Here is a 23,857-nt window from a genome sequence, read left to right on the forward strand (position 1 = left end):
GTACAGAAAAGTCAAGTTGGGCATATTTTTTTGTTTTATTTCTGTATTTTTTTTCTTTGGATATCTCCTTTTCCTTTTGAGGGAATTAATTCCCTACTTTTTCTCAAAATATTTAGTTTATTTTCAACAATACGAAAATACCTCAAACATGTTTCACTCTATAATTTCTTGTACAGTAATGTGGACTTTGCAATAAGCTCCGCCCCTTGGTCTTACAACGAATAAAAATTCATCATAATTGGGATCGGGGTGGGTGGGTGGGGCATAATATTCGGCTTCTTTTTCTTAATATATACAGTTTTTTTTCAATAACACGATACTTAAACATGTGACAAGTGATAATTTCTTGTAGAGAAATAGGAATTTTGCAATTAAGCTCCGCCTCTCGTCTCACGACAAATAAAAAATTAATCACAATTGAGATGTGGGCGGGTGGGTGGGGCTTATTTTATGATTGTCTTTTCTAAGATACGTAGTCTTCTTTCTACAATTGATTACTTAAAATATCATATCCAATATTTGAGGGCAGAATTACGCCCAGCTGCGTCATCAGAGTTGCCAGAAATTATTACAAATTTACAGAAAAGCAAGTTGTGAATATTTTTTTGTTGTGTTTTTTGTATTTTTTTTTTCGATATCTTCTTTAATTTTTTAGGGAAAAAGAATATCTATTCCCTACTTTTTCTCAAAATATTTAGTTTATTTTCAACAATACAAAAATACCTCAAACATGTTTCACTCTGTAATTTCTTGTACAGAAATGTGGATTTTGCAATAAGCTCCGCCCCTTGGTCCTACAACGAATAAAAAAATATTCATCACAAATGGGAGTGGGGCGGATGGGAGGGGCATAATATTAGGTTCCTTTTTCGTTATATACTTATATAGTTTTTTTTTTTAGTAACACGATACTTAAAACATATTTCAAGTGATAATTTCTTGTAGCGAAATAGGAATTTTGCAATTAAGCCCCGCCCCTAGACTCAGGACGAATAAAATCATTAATCACAATTGAGGTGCGGGTGGGCGGGTGGGGCTTATTCTTTCTGTCTCTTTTCGTAAGATACGTAATCTTCTTTTGACCATTAAATACTTAAAATATCATATCCATATCTACCTATTTACGCTACAAAAGTACAGAAAAGTCAAGTTAAGCATATTTTTTTGCTTTATTTTTGTATTTTTTTTCTTTGGATATCTCCTTTTCCTTTTGAGGGAATTCATTCCCTACTTTTTCTCAAAATATTTAGTTTATTTTCAACAATACGAAAATACCGCAAACATGTTTCACTCTATAATTTCTTGTACATAAATGTGGACTTTGCAATAAGCTCCGCCCCTTGGTCTTACAACGAATAAAAAATTCATTATAATCGATCGGGGTGGGTGGGTGGGGCATAATATTCGGCTTCTTTTTCTTAATATATACAGTTTTTTTTCAATAACACGATACTTAAAACATGTTTCATGTGATAATTTCTTGTAGAGAAATAGGAACTTTGCAATTAGGCTCCGCCCCTCGTCTAACAACGAATAAAAAAAATAATCACAATTGACATGCGGGCGGGTGGGTGGGGCTTACTTTATGATTGTCTTTTCTAAGATACGTAATCATCTTTCTACAATTAATTACTTAAAATATTATATCCAATCTTTAAGGTCAGAGTTATGTCCAGTTGCGTCATCAGAGTTGCCAGATTTACCTATCTAAGTTACAAATTTACAGAAAAATCAATTTGTGAATGTGTTTAATCATCCCTCACCAATAATGTGATGACGTCTTCCCAACATTTTGCTTAGTTAAGGTTATCTAAATTTCTGAAATAATGTACTAGTGGTTGATGAATCCACCTTAATTTTTATGACGATTACTTTACATTTTTTTTTTGTGCAGTGTATATACAGGGGGTGTCATTTTAACTAATCTGTGATATTTCTTGAACACTACTACCTGATTGGAAGAAAAAATATAGACATACATATGCATATTTTGATATAAATGCACTCTGAAAAATTAATTTCAATATCTGTATTTTTACATTTTCTAAAAATTTGCTTGTTATAGACGTACTAATTTTCCAAATTTTTGACATATCAGTTACCAAAACCACATATAACAAAAATAATTTATAAAATCAGGTGACAACGGAGAATGAAAAATCACAACACAACAGACAAACATATGAGCAAAAAAAAAAAAGAAAACATAAACAGAAGGTTTTGAAAATAAGGAATGAAGCAACGAAAAAAGCGAGAATATGTTGCGAGAAATTCGGTAAAACATAAATCGTTTGCGGTAGCGCCATTATTTCCATTCTGGCGTTTTTTTTGCGGCTTCGAGCCATCTGCTGGCCACTCAACTCCTAACATTGAATAAAAATATCCCGCTAAGAGTTTACAAACAAAATAATTCATCCGCAAACATTTATATTTGGCGGAAATTAAAGTGTTGAAATGATTTTTGCAATCGGTTTGTTTGAGTTAGCCGGATTTTGTAAGCTACATTACGTAGTAATAATAAATTCGGAATAATCCACAAAAATGTGATTTTTAGTAAATGCAGCCTGAAATCGCAAACAAAATAAATATATTATTTAAGCCGTGTTTAGTTTCGATCAATTTTTGCATGTCGTCGCCGGCGAATTTCCGCATCATGTAGTGGCCGTTATTTTTCCACAACCCCGAAAATAGCTCCGATAAAAAGCACCGTAATCTCCACTCGCTTTGTGCCGGTATTAATAAGTCGTCGGTTAAAAGCTCGTAGAATTCTAAGTAAACATTCAGTGGCGAAGTCGATTTTTCCGTGTTTGTTAAATCCACTTAACATTCCATCCGCCGCAGAAGGCAAGATGTTAAAACAACGTGCTACTCATTTATCAAAGAAAATCTATTGGCTGTACGTAGAAATCCGCTGACAAGCGGTTCTTCGAAGTTTTGATTGTCGCCGACTACAATGGAGAATCTCGGTGGCTTTTACTTAATCAGTAAGAAGAGAGCGTAGGTCGACACGATGTCATCAACAATGTATAAAGAATGAGAAAAAAGATAAGTATCTGGTAAGAGAGCAAAACAAAAGCTTGAGGCGCAGCAGCGTCTACGCTGCAAATGAAGAAATATGAAAGACATAAAGTTAGCGAAACGACTTCCTACACCCCGAGAAGAAAAGGACCTGAGTTATGAAGGCACGCAAAGGCCTTATATAATAAAGAGAGTACTCCGTGCAAAATCCGGTCAGGGAGCGTATTATACATTTCATAAAATGGACTCGGCCATTACGAGCCTGCCGGGTGATACCGGGGGCTCGAAAAACTCCGGTCGCATGCGGAGGTATTGAGCTCGGGGAAAAGTAAACGCATTTCCGGGCTAATGTGTCACGTCCAGAGAGAGCGCACCCAAAAACTGACAATATTTCCGCGGAAATCCTCTACAATTAGAAAGTTGAATCGTCAGTGGGGCGCAGATCGACATTTGTGTCATGTAACGGAAATTTAATTAAATGCGTTGTTGTATATTTGGTTTATTGAAAACGGTGCAGATGTTAGTAAACTGGGCTTAATTGAAACAAATAAAACCAATTTTCCCGAAAAAGCTATTAAATGTAAGCTTTGCAAAGCATTGTTTGGCTTCGTACGTAAATAAAAAACATGTTTGAAATAAGCGGTCTGATACACGATTGATACAAATTCAGAATTTTTTGATAATAATTGCTAAATCATTAAATCATATTACATTTACAGTTTTGAAAATCAGTAAAATAGATTCTTTTGTTGACTTCGAACACCAAAGTTATTTCCGGCTCGATTTCGTTGAAAATTCCTACTGTTGGATTTTTATTAGTTGAAATTAAATAAATGGACTGTATTTTTACTTGTTTTTTATTTTACTACCTCCGATGGTTACATTGCAACGATCCGACTTACACTACTAATGTCCATACAAAAATGTCATGATATTAGGGGGTCCAAACCCCGCCGCCAGAGGTGGTGCGAGCCGCACTTCAGACGGCGGCCGCCTTAGAAGGTTGAAGATCCGCACACGTGCAGCTGCCTTACAAAGACACCGCCAACACGTGGAGGCCGCACCGACAAAATATAAAAAATGTCCTAAACACCTACCATTTTTCCAAAATTGTTAAATGAGATGGCGATTTTTGGGATATTTTAAACATGTAAATTTTAAACCAAATTTTTCCAAAATCTTGGTTTTGGACTATATTTTTCGAACCAGCACGTCGAGATATACATATCAGATTTTTTTGGGATTTTTTTTAGGCAACTTTTAGGAAAGCCCAATTTTTCAGTAGGTATTCTCTATGAAATTTTTGTCCTTTTTTCAACTATCTTCAAAAATTAACTACTTCACAGATTTCGGTGTCTAAAGTTATTTTCGGAAAATTTTGCTTTGAAATTATAAAAGGGATATATTTTTTGAAATAGCACGTCCAATTCTATATCCCAGAATTGTTTGAGAATTTTTGGTCACCTTTTGTAAAAAATCAATTTTTCTATACAACCACTTTCAAAAATTACCTATTCAGATTTTTCATGGATTTCGGCCTCCACAAGCTAGTTTCGGTTGAATTTCTACGAAAATTGCCACTATTTTTCAGGATCGCCAATAAAACTAATAACAGTTTTTGGAATTTTTAAAAATTTAGATTTTCAAACTGACTATTTCGAAAATTTTGCATTGAAATCATAAAAGCGCGATATTTTTCGAAATAGCAGTGTGTCGATTTTGAAATTTTTGACTGTTTTCAACCACCTTCAAAAATTACCTATTGAGACATTTTCATGGATTTCGGCCTCCAGAAGCTATTTTTGGCTTCATTCCTCCAAAAAATCCCACCATTTTTCCAGAATCACCAAAAAATAACGATTTTTGGAATTTAAAAAAAAAATTATTTTCAAGCTAAATATTTCTAAAATTTTGCTTTGAGACCATAAACACCATATATTTTTCGAAATGGCACCTGCAGCTCTACATCCCAGAATTTTTTGGGGATTTTTGGTCAACTTTCCCGAAAGGTCAATTTTTCTAAGATCCAATTTTTGAAATTTCTGACTTCTTTCGACCACCATCAAAAATTACGTATTGAGGTTTATTCATAGATTTCGGCCTCCAGAAACTATTTTCGGCTTGATTCCTCCAAAATTTGAGACAAAGATATATAATAACGTAGAATTTTTTGGGTATTTTTGGTCAGTTTTTCTGAAAACTCATTTTTTCAATATTTCTCTTTTCGTATGATATTTTTGACATTTTTTCAACCACCTTTGATAATTACCTTTTGTTCTTTTATTGATTTTGGCCTCCACAAGATTTTTCCGGTTCAATTTTTTTTTTAATCGCCACAATTTTTCTAGAACCGCTAATGGATTTTTTTTTATAGATTTCGGGCTCCAATAGCTATTTTTGGCTTCAATTTGTCTAAAAATACTTAGTTCCACTTTTCCAGAATCGCCGATAGAAATATGTTACAATTTTTGAAATTTTTAAAAATTTTAATTTTAAGCTAACTATTCCGAAAATCTTGCTTTGAGACTATAAATATGCTATATTTTTCGAAACAGGACGTCAAGATCTATATCCTAGAATTTTTTGAGAATTTTTATTCAGCTTTCCTAAAAGATCAATTTTCCTGTACACCCACTTTTTGAAATTTTTGACTTTTTGCGACGAACTTAAAAAATTAGCTACTGAGATTTTGTTGTGGATTTCGCTCCCCAGAAGCTATTTTCCAGAATCACCAAAAATCACGATTTCTGGAATTTTGAAAAATTTTGATTTTCAAGTCGAATATTTCGAAAATCTTGCTTTAAGACCTTAAAGACGTTATATTTTTTATACATAATTCAGAATTTTTTAGGTATGTTTGCCCAGCTTTTTTGAAAGTTCAATTTTTCAATACTCCCCTCTTACGAAATTTTTGACATTTTTTTAACCACCTTCTAAAATTACCTATTGAGGTTTTTTCATAGATTTTGACCTCCAGAAGCTATTTCCGGTGCAATTTTTTTGAAAATCTCCACAATTTTTCTAGAATCGCTAATAAAACTAATGATAGCTTTTGGAATTTTTAAAAACTATGAATTTCAAGTTGGATATTACAAAAATTCTCGCTTTGAGACCATATACATGCTACATTTTTAGCAATAGCATGCCCAGATCTATATTCCAGAATTTTTTAGGGATTTGTGAGCAATTTTTCTGAAAAGTCAATTTTTCTATACTCCCGTTTTCGAAATTTTTACTTTTCATCGATCCCCTTCGACAGTTATCTAATGGAGTTTTTTTTTTTATAGATTTCGGGCTCCAGCGGATATTTTTGACGTCAATTCGTTGAAAATTAGTGTCACTTTTCCAGAATTTAAAAATTTTGCTTTTAAGTTGAATATTCCGAAAATCTTGCTTTGAGACTATAAACACGCTATATTTTTGGAAAAGGACATCAAAATCAATATCATAGGATTTTTTGTGAATTTTCAGTCAACTTTCCTAAAAGGTCAATTTTTTTCTACACCTAATTTTTGAAATTTTTGGCTTTTTTCGACCACCTCAAAAATTAGCTACTCAGTTTTTTTTATGGATTTCGGCCTCCAGAAGCTATTTACGGCTTCACTCCTCCAAAAATTCCCACCATCTTCCAGAATCGCCAAAAAAATATCACGATTTTTGGATTTTTTAAAAATTTTAATAATCAAGCCGAATATTTGCAACTCATGCTTTGAGACCATAAAGACGTTACATTTTTCGAAATAGCACGTCAAGATATGTAACCTAGAATTTTTTGAGTATTTTTGGCCACTTTTTCTGAAAGCTAAATTTATCTATACTTTTCCCTTACGAAATTTTTGTCATTTTCTTCAACCACCTTAGATAATTACCCATTGGGATTTTTTCATTGATTTTGGCCTCCAGAAGAAATTTTTTGGTTCAATTTCTTCGAAAATTCAAACAATTTTTCTAGAAACGCCAATAAAACTAACGATACATTTCGGAATTTTTAAAAACTATGAATTTCAAGTTGGATATTTCAAAAATTCTCGTTTTGAGACCATACACATACAAAATTTTTCGAAATAGCATGTTTAGATCTGTATTATACAATTTTTTAGGGATCTGCGGACAATTTTTCTAAAAAGTCAACTTTTCCATACTCTTATTTTTGAAATATTTGACCTTTTATCAACTACCTTCGACAATTATCTAATGGATTTGTTTTTAATAGATTTCGAGCTTCAACAGCTATTTTTGACTTCAGTTCGTCGAAAATTAGTGCCACTTTTGGCCGATTGAATTGTGACAATTTTTGAAATTTTTAAAAATTTTGATTTTAAGTTAAGTATTCCGAAAATCTTGCTTTGAGACTATAAATACGCTATATTTTTCGAAACAGGACATAAAGATCTATATCATAGAATTTTTTATGAATTTTTAGTCATCTTTCCTAAAAGGTCAATTTTTTTGTACACCTAATTTTCTGAAATTTTTGATTTTTTTCGACCACCTTCAAAAATTAGCTATAGAGTTTGTTTATGGATTTCGGTCCCCAGAAGCTATTTTTGTCTTCATTCTTCCAAAAATTCCCACCATTTTTTTAAAATCGCCAAAAATCACGATTTTTGGAGTTTTGAAAAATTTTGATTTTCAAGCCAAATATTTCAAAAATCTTGCTTTGAGACCATAAAGAGTTATATTTTGCGAAATAGCACGTCGAGGTACATAACCTAGAAATTTTTGGGTATTTTTGGCCAACTTTTCTGAAATCTCAATTTATCAATACGAAATTTTTGACATTTTTTTCAACTACCATGGATAATTGAGATCTTTTCATTGATTTTAGTCTCCAGAAACTATTTTCGGTTCAATTTCTTCGAAAATTCGCACAATTTTCCTAGAATCGTCAATAAAACTAATGACTGCTTTTGGAATTTTTAAAAACTATGAATTTCAAGCTGGCTATTTCGAAAATTCTTGCTTTGAAAGCATAGATATGCTACATTTTTCGAAATAGCGTGTGCACATCTGTATTCCAGAATTTTTTAGGGATTTGTGGCCAATTTTTCTGAAAAGTCAATTTTTCTATACTCCTATTTTTCAAATTTTTTAACTTTCATCGACCACATTCGACAATTATCGAATGGGATCTTTTTCATAGATTTCGGGCTCCAGAAACTATTTTTGGCCTCAATTCTTCGAAAAATCGCATCATCAATACAATTTATGAAATTTTTAAAAATTTTGATTTTCTAGTTGATTATTTCGAAAATCTTGCTCTGAGGACCATAAACAGGCTATAACTTTGGAAACTGCACGGATAAACTATATTCCAGATTTTTTTGGGGATTTTTAGACAACTTTTACGAAAAGTTCAATTTCATGAAAATTTTGACTTTTTTTGATCGCTTTCGAAAATAACATGAGATTTTCTCCCAAATTCAATCCCCCAGAAACTATTTTCCGGTTCGAAATTTCCTACCACTTTTTCAGGATCGGCAATATAAATATGATGACGTTTTTAGTTTCCTGTTTAGCCTGAAATTACAGTAATAAAACATGTTGTAACTTCTGTTTTACTAGCAACGACGTAATAAATATCCATTTGAATTTGTAATATTGAACGTTGGATAGTTAGTGGTGTACATTTGGTATTTATTGCATTATATATACCAAAAACCTAATTAAATGTTACTAGCTATTTCTCTCCATATTTTTCGTAATTTTGGTATAAATTTAAAAAAAGTCGATAAATAATGTAATAACCCTTCACTCCGGTGACGTTCCCCGTTAAATAAAGACCTCCACATAAGCCCCGTATTGCGCCCTTCGGCCAGGTGGCTTAAAGAATCACCGCCTCCATTATTTGCTTAATAACCCTGTCGGCGCTCGCATCTTTCGGATAATAATAAGTTTAATCCATAGATCTGGGCGGAACAGATTTACTGGAACGAAATCTGTTTGTTCGAGTTAAATAGGAAGGAATCTATTCTGCTGTAGGGATGAGCACTGAAGCAACTTCCTAGTCTGGACGAATCCCCAAGGCGCGCCCTCGCCAAGGCCTATTATCCGTAATTCCCGGACTAACTCTGATTCACAATGCCTGTTGTCTGTTGGCTCACACAGATGCAATTAAAGCCCATAATAATTTGTGTCAAAACTTTACGACTCAAAATTGTGGTAGTTCTAGTTCGGAATTAGTTGGAGGTGGCAAAGCCGGCGGATAATGCGCGAAGAGGTATTGTAAAAAGAATTATTCGTTTTGGAGTTCGAGCTGCTGGAATTCAATTAACGACGTGCTGCACAATGGCTCACACGAGGGAAGCTTAGGGAAGAGGTTGAAAGTCGTGATCGATAGCTGGGAGACGGCGGATGGTTGGTTGCATGCTGGGCGCTGATTTCAACACATACGAACCTTGCGAGCTCATAGCGAAGCCTAGGCATGTGTGGGGGGACACACACACTCACCTGAAAAAAAAATAATCTTGAGACACTTCAATCATTACCATAAAGTTCCATTAAATTATTAAACACCCGATTCGAAATTTTTGGGTTTTCCCGGCGCCTCCACCATTCCCGATCCATTGGAATTTAGCAAAAAAAAAACAATGCGGTAAAACCCCGCCTAATTTTTCCTTTTGGCTTTCAATCGTGGAGAGTGCGAAAGCGCGTTGGTTCTTCGTGTAAATAGCTGACGGTGTATCACTTAGCGATATTGAAATATCATGCGAAGACTCCAGATCCGGTAGTAAAAATCCGGAAGTGAGAGGAACTTCGCCACCACAATGGAGCGTATGTGGCGATGCAAATGCCTCGCACGTTGCTTTTGAATGGTTTGACGCGACTCGCCGAGACAATCACTGGGGAAATCTCAATTCTCTGTATTGTTTGATGGCTGGTTTTACAGGAGTATATTCGCATTATGGCGTTTCATCGGAAAAAGTGTACGCGAGAACAATCTGCCATTTGGGTGCGTAAGTTTGAAATTGTACTGTGAGGAAATATAATAGGAAGCCAAAACTGTGGATTTGGTCTGGGTCAGTCAGATTTGCGTCGGCAATGACCGCACGGGTTTAATTAATTGGTGCACAAAATATACAATTCTTTTTTGGACTGGAAATTATATTGTCAGTTTACGTTTGCCATCCTAACCTTGTGAATTCAAAGCACCATCCCTTGCAAAAAATAAAACGTGCGGGTGCGAGTTCGTTGCCCTTCTCCATTCACTGTGCACTTATTGACGAACGCAGCTAATGTTTCGACACTAATTTTATTAAATCCTCTCGCTTCGCACTGCACCGGTCCCTGCGCCGCTCCTGGCCGCCAAATCACGCCGCCCCCGCGCACACCTCTATACACGGGATTTACGAGCTTTATAACGGATTCCCCGCGGGTGCATTATTAATGTCCCCGTAGGATAAGTTGACGCGATTCCGTGCCAATCAATGGCAATGGTCGTGGTTCGGCCGGACTCCGGCGACCGCACGGGCTTAACAGGGATGAATTACGACTCCCCGGGTGGACGGGCCGCCGCCGCAGCGCAACCCACATCTCACAAACTAACTAACTTCCTAATAAAAGCACGGCCGCACATCTTTCACGGACCAAGAAGCTGAATATTTAACCGATTAAGAACACGAGTGTGCCGTCTTTGCCTTGCCGACTCGACGATTTCAACACACAGACCACTACAAACGGCGTTCCGGAACATTTTTTATTAGACCATCTGTTTTTGCCCTCAAAACTCTAACCCCTTTACGAGGCCGAAGTTCCGGCGAGAGTTTTATGCTGGCACAGATATGCCTGAATTCCGACCGACGAAGGGGGGGGGGGGCACCGTCTTGGAGCGAGAGCGAGGGGTCGTGGCAAGAAGTACACTGGAAAGATTTTTAGGATCACTTATGTATCAACTGACAATACTGCGTAAGTACGGCGGAAACAATGACCTGAAGAATTATCGACCGGAGAAGAACCGGTGCACAATATACAATATTTATACAAAATATCCCGTTCCTGTGAAAATGTAGGTGTGATGCTGTTGTTCTTTTTGCTTAATGGAACATGAAAATAATGTTTAGCTTCAATTAATTTTTGCTTTTTAGTTAGCGTTCAACAAAAAATAACAACACCGTTGAAATAATATGCGTCAAAAAATATAACATATTCGTGCGAACTAACGCTGCTCGTGTTTACAGGTTGAAAATAATTGCTCGTTAACGATGGATCTCAATTATAGGTGTATTAGTGCAATAAATAAATAAAGGCACCTAATATGAATTTAGAACGACAACATGTAGCGTTGTTCATAATGAAGCAGTGACCTGTGTAGTACAGTAAAGAATCAAATACGAAGTTATGATGATAAAGCCTTTTTCAATATAGACGTATTTTATGGTTGCACTTAATTAAATATCGACTTTTTGCTCTCCATTTACTCTTTACACAAAAGTGGATTCTGGTTGTACATTAAACGAATTAGCTACGACCTCGTACCATAACGTTCCACCATATTTACAATTTGTTGTAAGCTTATTTAACGAAATAATCAAAACACAATACGTTCGTATTGAATATAGATAACAAAGGTTTCTTTCAATTAATTATTAACGAAAATAATAACCACAAAATAATTATAACTGTGTTTTCATAAAAGATTTTTAACGATAGAAACAAGAAGCCGATGTTCGTTCCCCCAATTTCTCGCAGCGAACTCAAGATTTGTTTTCCAGCGTTTGAGATTCCCGCCCCAGGCGGGAAATTTAAACGATCTAATTTGGTTTAAACGGTTTGTGCATTTTCTGGGCAAGAAGACCTTCATCAGCGCATCCAGCGAGCAAGTTTATTACGTCAATCTAGCAGCTAGCCGCCATCGGCGGCGGCGTGTGATTTAATCCCAGATACAGTTTCGGCGGTATCATGCCGCCCCAATTAACCCTTTAATTTATTATTCAAATCTACAAACGCGGCTTTATAATATAACGGAAACGCAATTTGCATCGCATTATTGGGTTTTGTATCAATTATATATATTTTTAATCGGTCCTAATGCGATTAGGTCGTCCCATGGATAATAAATCCGGCGAGTAACAACCTCGTCCAGACAGCAGGAACACAAACACCGAGACCGCCATATCTGTTTGGTCGAATTTTTAATCCAGGTCGTATTCGAATAAATCTGAATGGAAAACTGCAACGTGATATAAACGTTACAGGTTCATTAATTCGGAGTTTAATTTACACGGAGCGGGAGATTGCAATTTACGAGCGCATCGCGACTTGGGACACGCCAAAAGCCCTATGAATTCGTTTTTCAATCCTCTCGGTTCGTATTTGTCACGGGATAATACAGATTCGGGTTTTTTTACGAAGGAAAAAGCGAACAACGGGAAACGACGATATAATTGCCGATAAACAGAAGCGCCATAATTTGTTTTCTGATGTGTGTAATTGTGTGACGGACAAGCGAACAAGCGAAAATCTATATCTGTAAGTGTGTTATTACGTTCGGTTATTATTGTGTTTGCTGCGATGAGTAAATACACCCAAACCATTGTGTGGGCTGTAATCAATACGGAAGGACGTGGTATGGACATATTTAATTAATAGGCGCGATAGTTATGTGAGGTACACAAAAAATTTGATACTTTCTAGGTTAAAAGGTCGGTTTTAATAAGTGTGTACGTGGAAGTGAAAATTCAATACACCAAATAAGGTGTACAACATACACGATGTGTGTAATACAAGGCTTACGTCAATGTTTCATAATAACATGTTTTTGATACCTTTGGAACTATAAAATACTCTTATTTCAAAGCAACATCATTCACAATGCTGTGGACTCTAAAATGATCGTCATGACTGGTCAGGTAAGGTCAGACCAAGTCAGCGTTATGTCAGTCAGGAGTCAATTAAGATAAAGTCAGCTTAGGCCAGGTCCAGTCAGGGCAAGTCAGGGTAAGTTAGGCCAGATTACTGTTTATTGTGGGTGTTGGTCACTTGTGCGCCAACCGTAAAATAGGTCTTGACAATATGTCAATTTTAATTCTAGAAATTACAGAAATTTTAAAATTCTGACCGAATTTGTGGAAAAATTCCAAATGTTGTGAAAGTCCCAAATATTCTAACCCTTTCAAAGGTTTTAAGGCTTGCAAGGATGCCAAAAACTTTGAAGACTACAAAGATTTCAGGAATTTCAAAAAATTTAAAAAAGCCAGAAAAGCCGGCAATTTAAAAATTCTAAAGGGATGTCAGGGATTTAAAAAATTCCGAAGATTCGACAGAAAATTGGAAAGATGATAAAAATCCTAAAAATCTAAAAATATTTAAAATTCTAAAGATACTTCTAATGAAAATTTGAAGCCTCTAGAAATTCTAGTGATTCTAGATTCTAGAGATTCTAAAGATTCCAAAGTTTCCAGTGGTTTGAAAGATTCAAAAAGTATGAAAGCTTTCACGGATTACACATACTAGAACTTGTGAATGTAAATACACTTAAGATTCTAAATAAACTAAAGTTCTAATATTCCAAATATAAAAAAGATCCAATAAAATCTTAAAAATTTTAAAGAACCTGGTGCTACTAATGATCCTAGAAATTGGAGAAATTTTAGGCTTTATAAAACTTCTAGTAATTCCCAAAGTGTTCAAAATTTCCATAGATTGGAAAGACTCTAAAGAGTGCAAAGACTAAATATTTCAAAGACTAAAGATTTTAAAGGCTCTACAGCGTCTAAGGACTCTAAGGGGTTAAAGACTAAAATTCTCTTTCGAATACTTGAAGGATTCTAAACGTTCTAGAGAAATTCAAAAAAGCGAAAGATTCTAAAATTTGTAAAAATCGCGTGAACTCGTAAAATGCCAAAGATTTTAAAAACTCCAAAGACTTTAAAGAAAACAAAAATCTAAGACCCAAAAATCGTAAAGATAGGAAAAATGCTTTTATAAATCCTAAAAGCACTGAAGGCCTTAAACACACTAATTATTATTTTATAATTCTTGGAGATTGTAAATATTCCAGAGATTCCAAAAATACCAAAGTGTTGCCGGATGAAAAAACCTTTTGAGCTTTTAGTGTTTTACTTTTTGAAAAAGTCTTAAGTTCCGCACTGTGTATTATTTTGGGAGCCAGAAAATTCTGACCTGACCTGTTTTTGAGTTAATTTTGGGACCCCGTTTTTTTTTAGTTTAAAACAATCTTAAGGTTTCAGGCATTCCTGTTATTGTAGCAGCTACTAGCCCCGCCCACCCACCCTCTTTTTTATTAGAGGGTATGTCATTTGCCAAAATCACTTTTATCTTAGCTAGCTAGTACTTGCTAAGATAAGACCGATTTTGGCAAATCGCATGACCTCCAAGAAAATAGAGGGTGGGTGGGCGGGGCTAGTACTTGATAAGATAAAACTAATTTTGGCACTTGACCACTCAACTATTTTCGACAATTAGTGGAAATCATTTTTTAGCCCCACCCGCCCGCCCGCTATTTTCTTAGAGACTATGTCATTTGCCAAAATTAGTCTTAGCAGCCACGCCCGCCCATCCTCTCTTTTCTTACAGGGTATGCCATTTGCCAAAATCGGTATTAGTTAAATAGGTATCAGCCCCGCCCACCCGCCCTCTATTTTCTTAGAGAATACGTGATTTGCCAAAATCAGTCTTAACAGGTATTAGCCCCACCCACCGGTCCTCTCTTTTCTTAGAGGGTGTCTCCTTTGCCAAAATTCCTCTAATTTTAGCAGCTACTAGCCCCACCCACCCACCCTCTCTTTTTGTAGAGGGTGTGTTAACTGCCAAAATCAGTCTTAAACTAACAGGTACTAGCCCCGCCCACCCACCCACCCACTTCTTTTTTTAGAAGGTATGTCAACTGCCAATTCAGTTTTATCTTAGCAGGTACTAGCCCCGGCCACCCACCCACCCTCTTCTTTTTTTAGAAAGTATGTCACCTGCCAAATCAGTTTTATCTTAGCAGGTAGTAGCCCCACCCACCCGCCCTCTTTTTTAGAGGGTATGTCAACTGCCAAATCAGTTTTATCTTAGCAGGAACTAGCCCCGCCCACCCTCTTCTTTTTTTTGAAATTCTTAAATTTTAGAAAACCTGAAAAAAATTAGAAAGTGTGGGAAAATGTGGGAGACCTATAAATCTTGAAAATACTGGAAAAGGTTGAATATCAAAATTCTGATATATAGATATATATTCTGATAATTTTAGAAATTTTGGAAAATGTTGTGTACTTTGGAAAATCTGAAAAATTGGGTTAATCTGGAAAAACTGAGCATTCTAGAAATTTTGAAAATTTTCAAAATTCCCAAAAATTAGAAGACAATAAAAAAATATTAAATCTCAAAATTCAAAAGTTTAGAAAATCTTAAGATTGTAGATATTCTAAAAATTCCAAAGTATTCAAATATTTGAAATATTCAAAATGTTTGAAACCTTTCAAAAATTCTAAAGACTCGGCGCATTCAATCTTAAAGATTTCATACACTAGAATTTGCGAATTGTAAAGACAACAAAGATGCTACACAAACTAAAGGTTTAGGTTCTAATAAATAAAAGAAATATCCAACAAAATCTTAAAAATTGTAAAGATCTTGGAAGAATTAATGTTCCTAGAAATTCTAAAAATTCTAAACTTTATAAAATTTCTAGTAATTCTGAAGTATCCAAATTTCCAAAGATTGTTAAGACTCTAAGGATTCTGACAACTCCAAATATTCTAAATACTCTAACGACTCATACGTTAAAAAGGTTTTTAAAATTATGTTCCAAATATTTCAAAGATTCTATAACTTGTAAAAAACGCATGACAAAAATTTTAAAGATTCCAAGACTCTAAACAAAACAAAAATCCTAAAAATCTAAAAATCGTAAAAATCTGAAGAATGCTTCCTTTAATTTTTATAAATTCTACAAGTATCAGGGTTCTTGAACACCCTAATTATTATCTCATACATTTCAAAGATTCCAAAGATTCCAGAGATTCCAAAAATTTCTTTCAAGGATTTAAAGACTCTTGGGGTCTATTAATTTAAAAAATCTGGAAATATCTAGAAAGTGTAAAACATTTGGAAGATCTTGAAAACTGAGGACAATGTTGAATTCTGGTATATCCGAAGACTGAAATTTTTACAACATTTAGAAAATCTGGAACTTCTGGAAATTTCAAAAATTTATTCAAATACTGTGAAAGTTCAAAGTCTCATCTATGTTATTTTACAAACATTTTTTTTGTTCAGGTATTTTCAAAAATTTAAAATTTTGCAAACTCAAACTTCCTAATTTTTCGAAAAAACTGGATTTGTTCGTTATGTATTTAAGGGGTGAGGGAAATTCAGTTTAAATAACTTTACACTCATTTTTTCGTATTTATTAAAAATGAGAACTAGTTTATTATTAGTGATAAATAAAATGAGTAAATAGTCAACCAGCGTATCAAAGACTACAAACGTCAGGGAAAATCTGCATTTTCGTATATTTAATATTTTTTCGCTCTCATTTTTAAGTAAGCTACGCTGGATTTTTGTTAGTCACTTTTGTGTCAGCTATCAATACGGAACAAAATATTAGCAGTAAATAATTTAGTATTTGCTACGAAATAATGAGGAACGGGGTGAAAAGTTCCATTCAACTGATAGAAATGGGTTGTTCATGTCAATATATGTGTATTTTCGGTAATTTGGCAAAACAAAAACGGGTGCACGAGCATTTCTCGTTGCATTAATTGTGAATAATGAAAGCATTTTTGCATCAGTGAAAGTATTTTTTGTATAGAAACTTTTCCGGTTATGTTATTGTTAAATACATCGGAGCTCGTGAAAATCGTTACACAACTCGAGCGAACACGGCAAAAACACAACAACGCGAACATTTATCCGCTTAAATCTACAGGTAAATTTTTATCCATTTAAAACTGCAACGGCATTATCGTGTATTTACCGTACCCAACCCCAATAAATATGATTTATTATGAAAACATCTACGACAAAACATTTTTCATTCGAATTTCACCGAACGCAATTCCCCGATTAATAAATCAATACCACCCACCCAAACAATTTCACTTTCACAAAAACATCTCCATAAAACCCCGCCCGAAAAATCTTCCAAAATAAAAAAGAAAAGCTCACAACTTTCCGCTCGGCTGCACCCCACTTATTAAACCCGAATTTATAATTCCTAAAACGTGACCCAGTATTCGGGATCGATGGAATTTTTCATTCAACAACACTGAATTAATTAATCCGTTTAACTGAAAAATGTTCGCCATATTCAGTTCCACTCCCCAGCAACGCGTACGAAATGTTTGCACGGAATCCGTTCCGAACTTGTGCCGTCTGCCAATATAATTAAACTCATTATTCCAGTTCGGTCGAGTTGTAGGCACAACAAAAATCCGGCCAAAATCTGACTGGCGGGTGATTTCATTAAAATTGTAGCCGGACCCGCATTACCGGGTGTCCGTCCTGTCAGTATCAGAATGAATTATGCCTCAGATGTTATAATTCATTTACAAGTTAGTCCCTGTGGCGTTGGCGCCGGGAATTTATAACCTCTGCTAATGCCCTGCACCGAAACCGACACACGCTCTAACCAGATTTGGGCCGGACAGGTTTCAGCTAGCAAAAATCTTGCAAAAGCTTCAAGAACAAGAACACTTCGGGGACTAGTTGTTCAGCGTGACACGACACCGATTTCGTACTAAAATAGCTTTTAGTGCTCTTATAAACGTCCAAAATATTTATATCTGATTTACGGTTAACAATTATTCTGAGTTGACCTTTTGCTGTAACTACTGTGGTGATTGTTAGCGACAAAACGGTGTGCAGGCAAATATGAGGGCTACTTTTACGACCTCTCTGTCTAACGGGGACAGGGAGTTGGGCTCCGCATTCCACGTTTCGTTAGAAGTGGCATTTACGCAACTCTCATTTATTGATGAAATTATACCAGCAATTTTTCAAATCTTATGGTTTGGTTATGAGTCCGTTTTAAAGCCAAATCTTTAAAAATTAATGAGCGTCCGATTTGCCGAAAATATAAAACAAACATCATTTGGACAAGTGTTAAATAATTAACAGCAAATCGTTTCGTGATAAATCAAATATTTATTTAGACTAGATTTTTACCGATGAAAATTTTATTTTGGACTTTATAAATACATTGGCTGGTTGATTTGCTAAATGCCTTCTATTGTTGTTGTGATTATAAATTTAATAAGCAGCTATCTCTGGCTGTACTGCTACTGACCATATCGAGCCGGAATTATGTGTAATTAAATCGAACGTTCGATTTTTCGACACAAAGTCGATAAAAAATTAATTATTTATGGCTGTTTTGTATGCAGCGAAATAACAGTAAATTTCTATTGTTCGATCCGCTTGGAGTTGGTGGCGTACAAAACCCGTAAGTAGGGTATTAGATGGGAGAATGCGGAGGTGTGGTCAGTTATCAAAAATCTACCAATTTGTGAAGAAGTGGATACATGAATCTTACTTCTTAGTTTTTGTTTCCGTGTTAAAATTTGATTTTTATGTATTTAAATTTCATGTTTGAGATATTATCTGTCGTATAATTAAAAATAAACTATTTTGAAAAAAAGTAGTTGTTCTCTCAAAAATTATAATATATTCGGCAAATTTGCTGACTGATCTAACATAATTCTAACCTCAAATTCACCATTTGATATTTTAAGTATTTTATTGGTTAAAGAAGACTACGTATCATACGAAAAGAAAGTCAAAGCATAAATCCCACCCACCCACCCCTACCTCATTTGTGATTAATTTTTTATTCGTCGTGAGACTAGGGGCGGAGCTTAATTGCAAAGTTCATATTTCTCCACAAGAAATTACAACGTGATGTTTTAAGTATTGTGTTGTTAAAAATATATACATTTAGAAAAAGAAGCCGAATATTATGCCCCACCCACCCGCCCGGTCCCAATTGTGATGATTTTTTTTTATTTGTTGTGAGACCAGTGGGCGGAGTTTATTGCAAAGTCCATATTTCTGTACAAAAACTTACCAAGAGAAACGTGTTTCGGTTATCATCGTATTGTTGAAAATAAACTATTTTAAGAAACACTAGTGAATGAAAATTCTTATTCTCCCAACAGGAAATGGAGATATCCAAGAAGAAGAAAAACTATACAAAAATAAAACGTTTAGTATTTTCAAATCTACCTCAAATTTGATATTTTAAGTAATTAATTGTTGAAAGAAGACTATGTACCTTACGAAAAGAAAGTCAAAGGATAAGCCCCACCCACCCGGCCCCATCTCAATTGTGATAAATTTTTTATTCGTCCTGAGACGAGGGGCGGAGTTTATTACCAAATTTCGTATTTCTCTACAAGAAATTACCACATGAAACATCTTTTAAGTATCGTGTTCTTGAAAAAAAAAAAAAATAATAAAACTCATATTTTGGCCCTTTTTTCGCAGTAAAAAACTTAAAGCATGTTCAAAATTATAAATTTTTGTGGGGAAATATATATTTTGCAATTATGCTCCGCCCCTCCGTCTGACAACGAATGAAAAACTCATCATATATGAGACTGTAGTTTTCTTTAAACAACACGAATTACTTAGGAACATGTTTAATAGGATAATTTCTTGTAGATAATAAGGAATTTGCAATTAAGCTCCGCCCTCACGCTCACGACGAATAAAAAAAAATCAACAAAATTGAGAGAGGGCGGGTGGGCGGGGTTTATACTTTGATCATTTTTTCTTAATATACGTAGTCTTCTTTTCACGACAACAAACTTGAGCTATGTTCAAAATTGTGATTTTTTCTGGGGGAACATGTATTTTACATTATGCTCCGCCTATCGATCTTACAACCAATGAAAAATTCACCACAAATTAATGAGTTTGGAGCGAGTATAGGTGTGGTTTAAGCTTTGGCTTTCTTTTTTACTCAATACACATAGTTTTCTTTAGACAACACGAACTACTTAAGAACATCTTTAATAGGATAATTTCTTGTAGAAAAATAACGATTTTGCAGTTAAGCTCCGCCCTCAGGCTCACAACGAATAAAAAAAATCATCACAATAAAGATAGGGCGGGTGGGTGGGGCTAATATTTTGCCCTTTTCTTCTTAATATACTGGGACGTATTCTTTTTTTCACAACAAGAAACTTAAACCATATTCAAAATTGTAAATTTTTGTTGGAAAATATGTATTTTACAATTATGCTCTGCCCCTCCGTCTGACAACGAATGAAAAATTCACCAAATATGAGACTGTAGTTTTCTTTAAACAACACGAATTACTTAAGAACATGTTTAATAGGATAATTTCTTGTAGAAAAATAAGGAATTTGCAATTAAGCGCCGCCCTCAGGCTCACGACGAATAAAAAAAATATTAACACAATTGCGAGAGGGCGGGTGGGCGGGGCTTATACTTTGATCATTTTTTCTTAATATACGTAGTCTTCTTTTCACGACAACAAACTTCAGCTATGTTCAAAATTGTAATTTTTTCTGGGGGAACATGTATTTTACAATTGTGCTCCGCCTATTGATCTTACAACCAATGAAAAATTCACCATAAATTAATGAGTTTGGAGCGAGTATAGGTGTGGCTTAATCTTTGGCTTTCTTTTTTACTCAATACACATAGTTTTCTTTAGACAATACGAACTACTTAAGAACATTTTTAATGGGATAATTTCTTGTAGAAAAATAACGATTTTGCAGTTAAGCTCCGCCCTCAGGCTCACAACGTATAAAAAAAATCATCACAATAAAGATGGGGCGGGTGGGTGGGGCTAATATTTTGCCCTTTTCTTCTTAATATACTGCTACGTATTCTTCTTTTCACAACAAGAAACTTAAACCATGTTCAAAATTGTAAATTTTGGTAGGAAAATACGTATTTTACAATTACGCTCCGCCCCTCCGTCTGACAACGAATGAAAAATTCACCATATACAAAACTGTAGTTTTCTTTAAACAACACGAATTACTTAGGAACATGTTTAATAGGATTATTTCTTGTAGAAATATACAACACAATTGAGAGAGGGCGGGTGGGCGGGGCTGATACTTTGATCATTTTTTCTTAATATACGTAGTCTTCTTTTCACGATAACAAACTTGAGCTATGTTCAAAATTGTGATTTTTTCTGGGGGAACATGTATTTTACAATTGTGCACCGCCTATCGGTCTTACAACCAATGAAAAATTCACCACAAATTAATGAGTTTGGAGCGAGTATAGGTGTGGCTTAATCTTTGGCTTTCTTTTTTACTCAATACCCATAGTTTTCTTTAGACAATACGAACTACTTAAGAACATTTTTAATCGGATAATTTCTTGTAGAAAAATAACGATTTTGCAGTTAAGCTCCGCCCTCAGGCTCACAACGAATAAAAAAAATCATCACAATAAAGATAGGGCGGGTGGGCGGGGCAAATATTTTGCGCTTTTTTTTTTTAATATACGTATTCTTTTTTTCACAACAAGAAACTTAAACCATGTTCAAAATTTTAAATTTTTATGTGGGGAAATATGTATTTTGCAATTATGCTCCGCCCCTCGGTCTGACAACGAATGAAAAATTCACGATAAATGTTATTGTGGCGAGTATAGGTGGGGCTTAATGTTTGGCTTTCTTTTTTACTGAATACATATAGTTTTTTTTTAACAACACTAAGAACATGTTTAATAGGATAATTTCTAACATAAAAATATGGAATTTGCAATTAAGCTCCGCCCTCAGGCTCACAACGCATAAAAAAATCATCACAATAGAGATTGGGCGGGTGGGCGGGGCTAATATTTAGCCCTTTTTTTCTTAAAATACGTATTCTTTTTTTCACAACAAAAAACTTAAACCATGTTCAAAATTGTAAATTTTTGTAGGGAAATATGTATTTTGCAATTATGCTCCGCCCCTCGGTCTGATAACGAATGAAAAATTCACCATAAATGAGATTGGGGCGAGTATACCTAGGTGGGGCTTAATCTTTGGCTTTCTTTTTTACTTAATACATATTATAGTTACATGTATATTACGAAAAGGAAGCAAGATATTGTGCCCCACCCACCCACCCCATCCCTATTGTGATGAATTTGTTATTCATTATGAGACCACGGGGCGAAACTTATTGCAAAGTCCATATTTCTGGGCAACAAATTACCAAGTGAAACATGTTTGAGATATTATCATATTGTTGACAATAAAAAATATTTTGAGAAAAAATACGACATGATATTCTTATTTTCTCAAAAGTAAAAAGAGATCGAAAGAAGAATAATATTTTATAAAGTAACACAGTACTTCAAGTGTAGTTTATGAATCTGTGTTGAGTCGAAACATTCAGATTTTTGAAAAAAAGATCAAAACTATATTTGGTAATTTGACTTTGAAACTGTAAACCCAAAATCAACATCATCTTATTTTCCCGAAAATTTTCAGTCTGATGTACGTGTTCTTGCTAAAATGTTGACGTCATCTGAATATTTTTATTTTTATGGTAAAACTCACTTGAAACATACGCATATCATGCTTCTTTACCGGTCCTTTAACAATCCACACATATCTTTATTTTTCACTTTAGTGTTTGGTTACATTACAGTTAAAAAGCTTTTGAACAATTTTTGAAATGTGACGTGATATTCACACTGGAAAGCAATAATCTGATCTGATCTGGCTTGAGCTGCCTCTTCGAGCTCTGGCGCTTACCGATATTCCGCGACCTACGCGTCCGCCCGTCAATCGTCCGCTTTTAGCATTTTCCGATTTGTTCGTTTTCGGTGTGATTCATGAAAGCCCATCAATCATAATGTAATTTTCTGGGGCGAGTTGCCTTTGGCTGGTTTCGTCGGCCAATTGGAGCCATTTGCATTCGAGCCCACCTGATCAATAAGTGACAGCAAGTCGGATTCCCGTATCATCCGCGCCGCGTCAGAATTAATAGACACAGTCCATCCCGACTGGGGCTGACGTCTCGCTGAGGGCCTTAGACAGAATATTACAGGCTGTTACGGCAGCCTGTTACAATTGTGTTTACGAAGTGCGGAGAATTTCATTAACGTACACATGTATATTAGTAGGGGCGGATCGGGCGATCGGGCGTTCCGTTATTAGTTTTGTGACGCTATTAGCAGAGCCCTGGTGGAGGACAAATTGGCTGGAATTATACCAGGCCTGGGCAGCGGACGGGAACGTCACCGCAACATCGAGTCGCGCACTTTGTTAGTAAATAACTGGACAGTTGCGGCCTCCGGAAACTATTGCAATATCCCGGAACTCCGCCATAAGTACGTACCATTAGGAAGTTAATCCAAAACCAACATTGTTAATTTAGCCCGGCACGCCTACGTCCACCTGGTGGTGGAACTTTCGCATTCAGATTAATTCGGACCGCCGGAAACGGCTTCTTTTTGCTCCGGGTTATGCGGGCCAGGAAATGACCGGACCTGGAGGGATGGATACGTTTATCGGGCGCTTGGGGTTTTTATGGATGCGGACAGCGCTTTGGCGAAAGCACGGCTTTAGAAAGCTTTTTTCATACATTTTTGACGATCCAACCGACAAGGCATTCACGCACCGAAAGGCGACGAAATTACTACACTACTCCGATCTACTTGTGCTAACCTATTCCGTCTGAGATAATCGACAAAGTCATTTTTATTTACTGCCTCGTTATCAGCATAGTTGAACGCGTGTAGCCTTTTTGAAGATCGGGCAATAAAGCGACGGGGTGTAATTGAAGGAAAATAAATTAACCGTCTGCGTAATTACAAGGTTTGATCGCTAACAGGCGGTACCCGATCTGGCTCCGATAGTAATTTATTGCGTCGTTCAAAGTGGTGCGACCGGCACCAATAAACACAAAAT

General features: G+C 35.4%; 1 protein-coding gene across 3 annotated transcripts in view; it reads right to left on the minus strand.

Annotated features, from left to right (window-relative positions):
* Positions 1-23,857, minus strand: part of LOC135125416 (teneurin-m) — a 294,078-nt gene that overhangs the window by 115,056 nt on the left and 155,165 nt on the right. For all 3 annotated transcript variants that reach the window (XM_064051013.1, XM_064051002.1, XM_064050991.1), the window contains exon 2: positions 9,416-9,468. In XM_064051013.1, coding sequence (XP_063907083.1) covers positions 9,416-9,428 — 13 coding nt within the window. In that variant the 5' untranslated portion in view covers positions 9,429-9,468. The remainder of the gene's footprint in view (positions 1-9,415; positions 9,469-23,857) is intronic.

Source organism: Zophobas morio, unplaced genomic scaffold (genome assembly GCF_036711695.1).
Source record: "Zophobas morio isolate AGI-343-1 ecotype UQ-CSIRO unplaced genomic scaffold, CSIRO_AGI_Zmor_V1 ptg000002l, whole genome shotgun sequence".
Lineage (NCBI taxonomy): Eukaryota > Metazoa > Arthropoda > Insecta > Coleoptera > Tenebrionidae > Zophobas > Zophobas morio.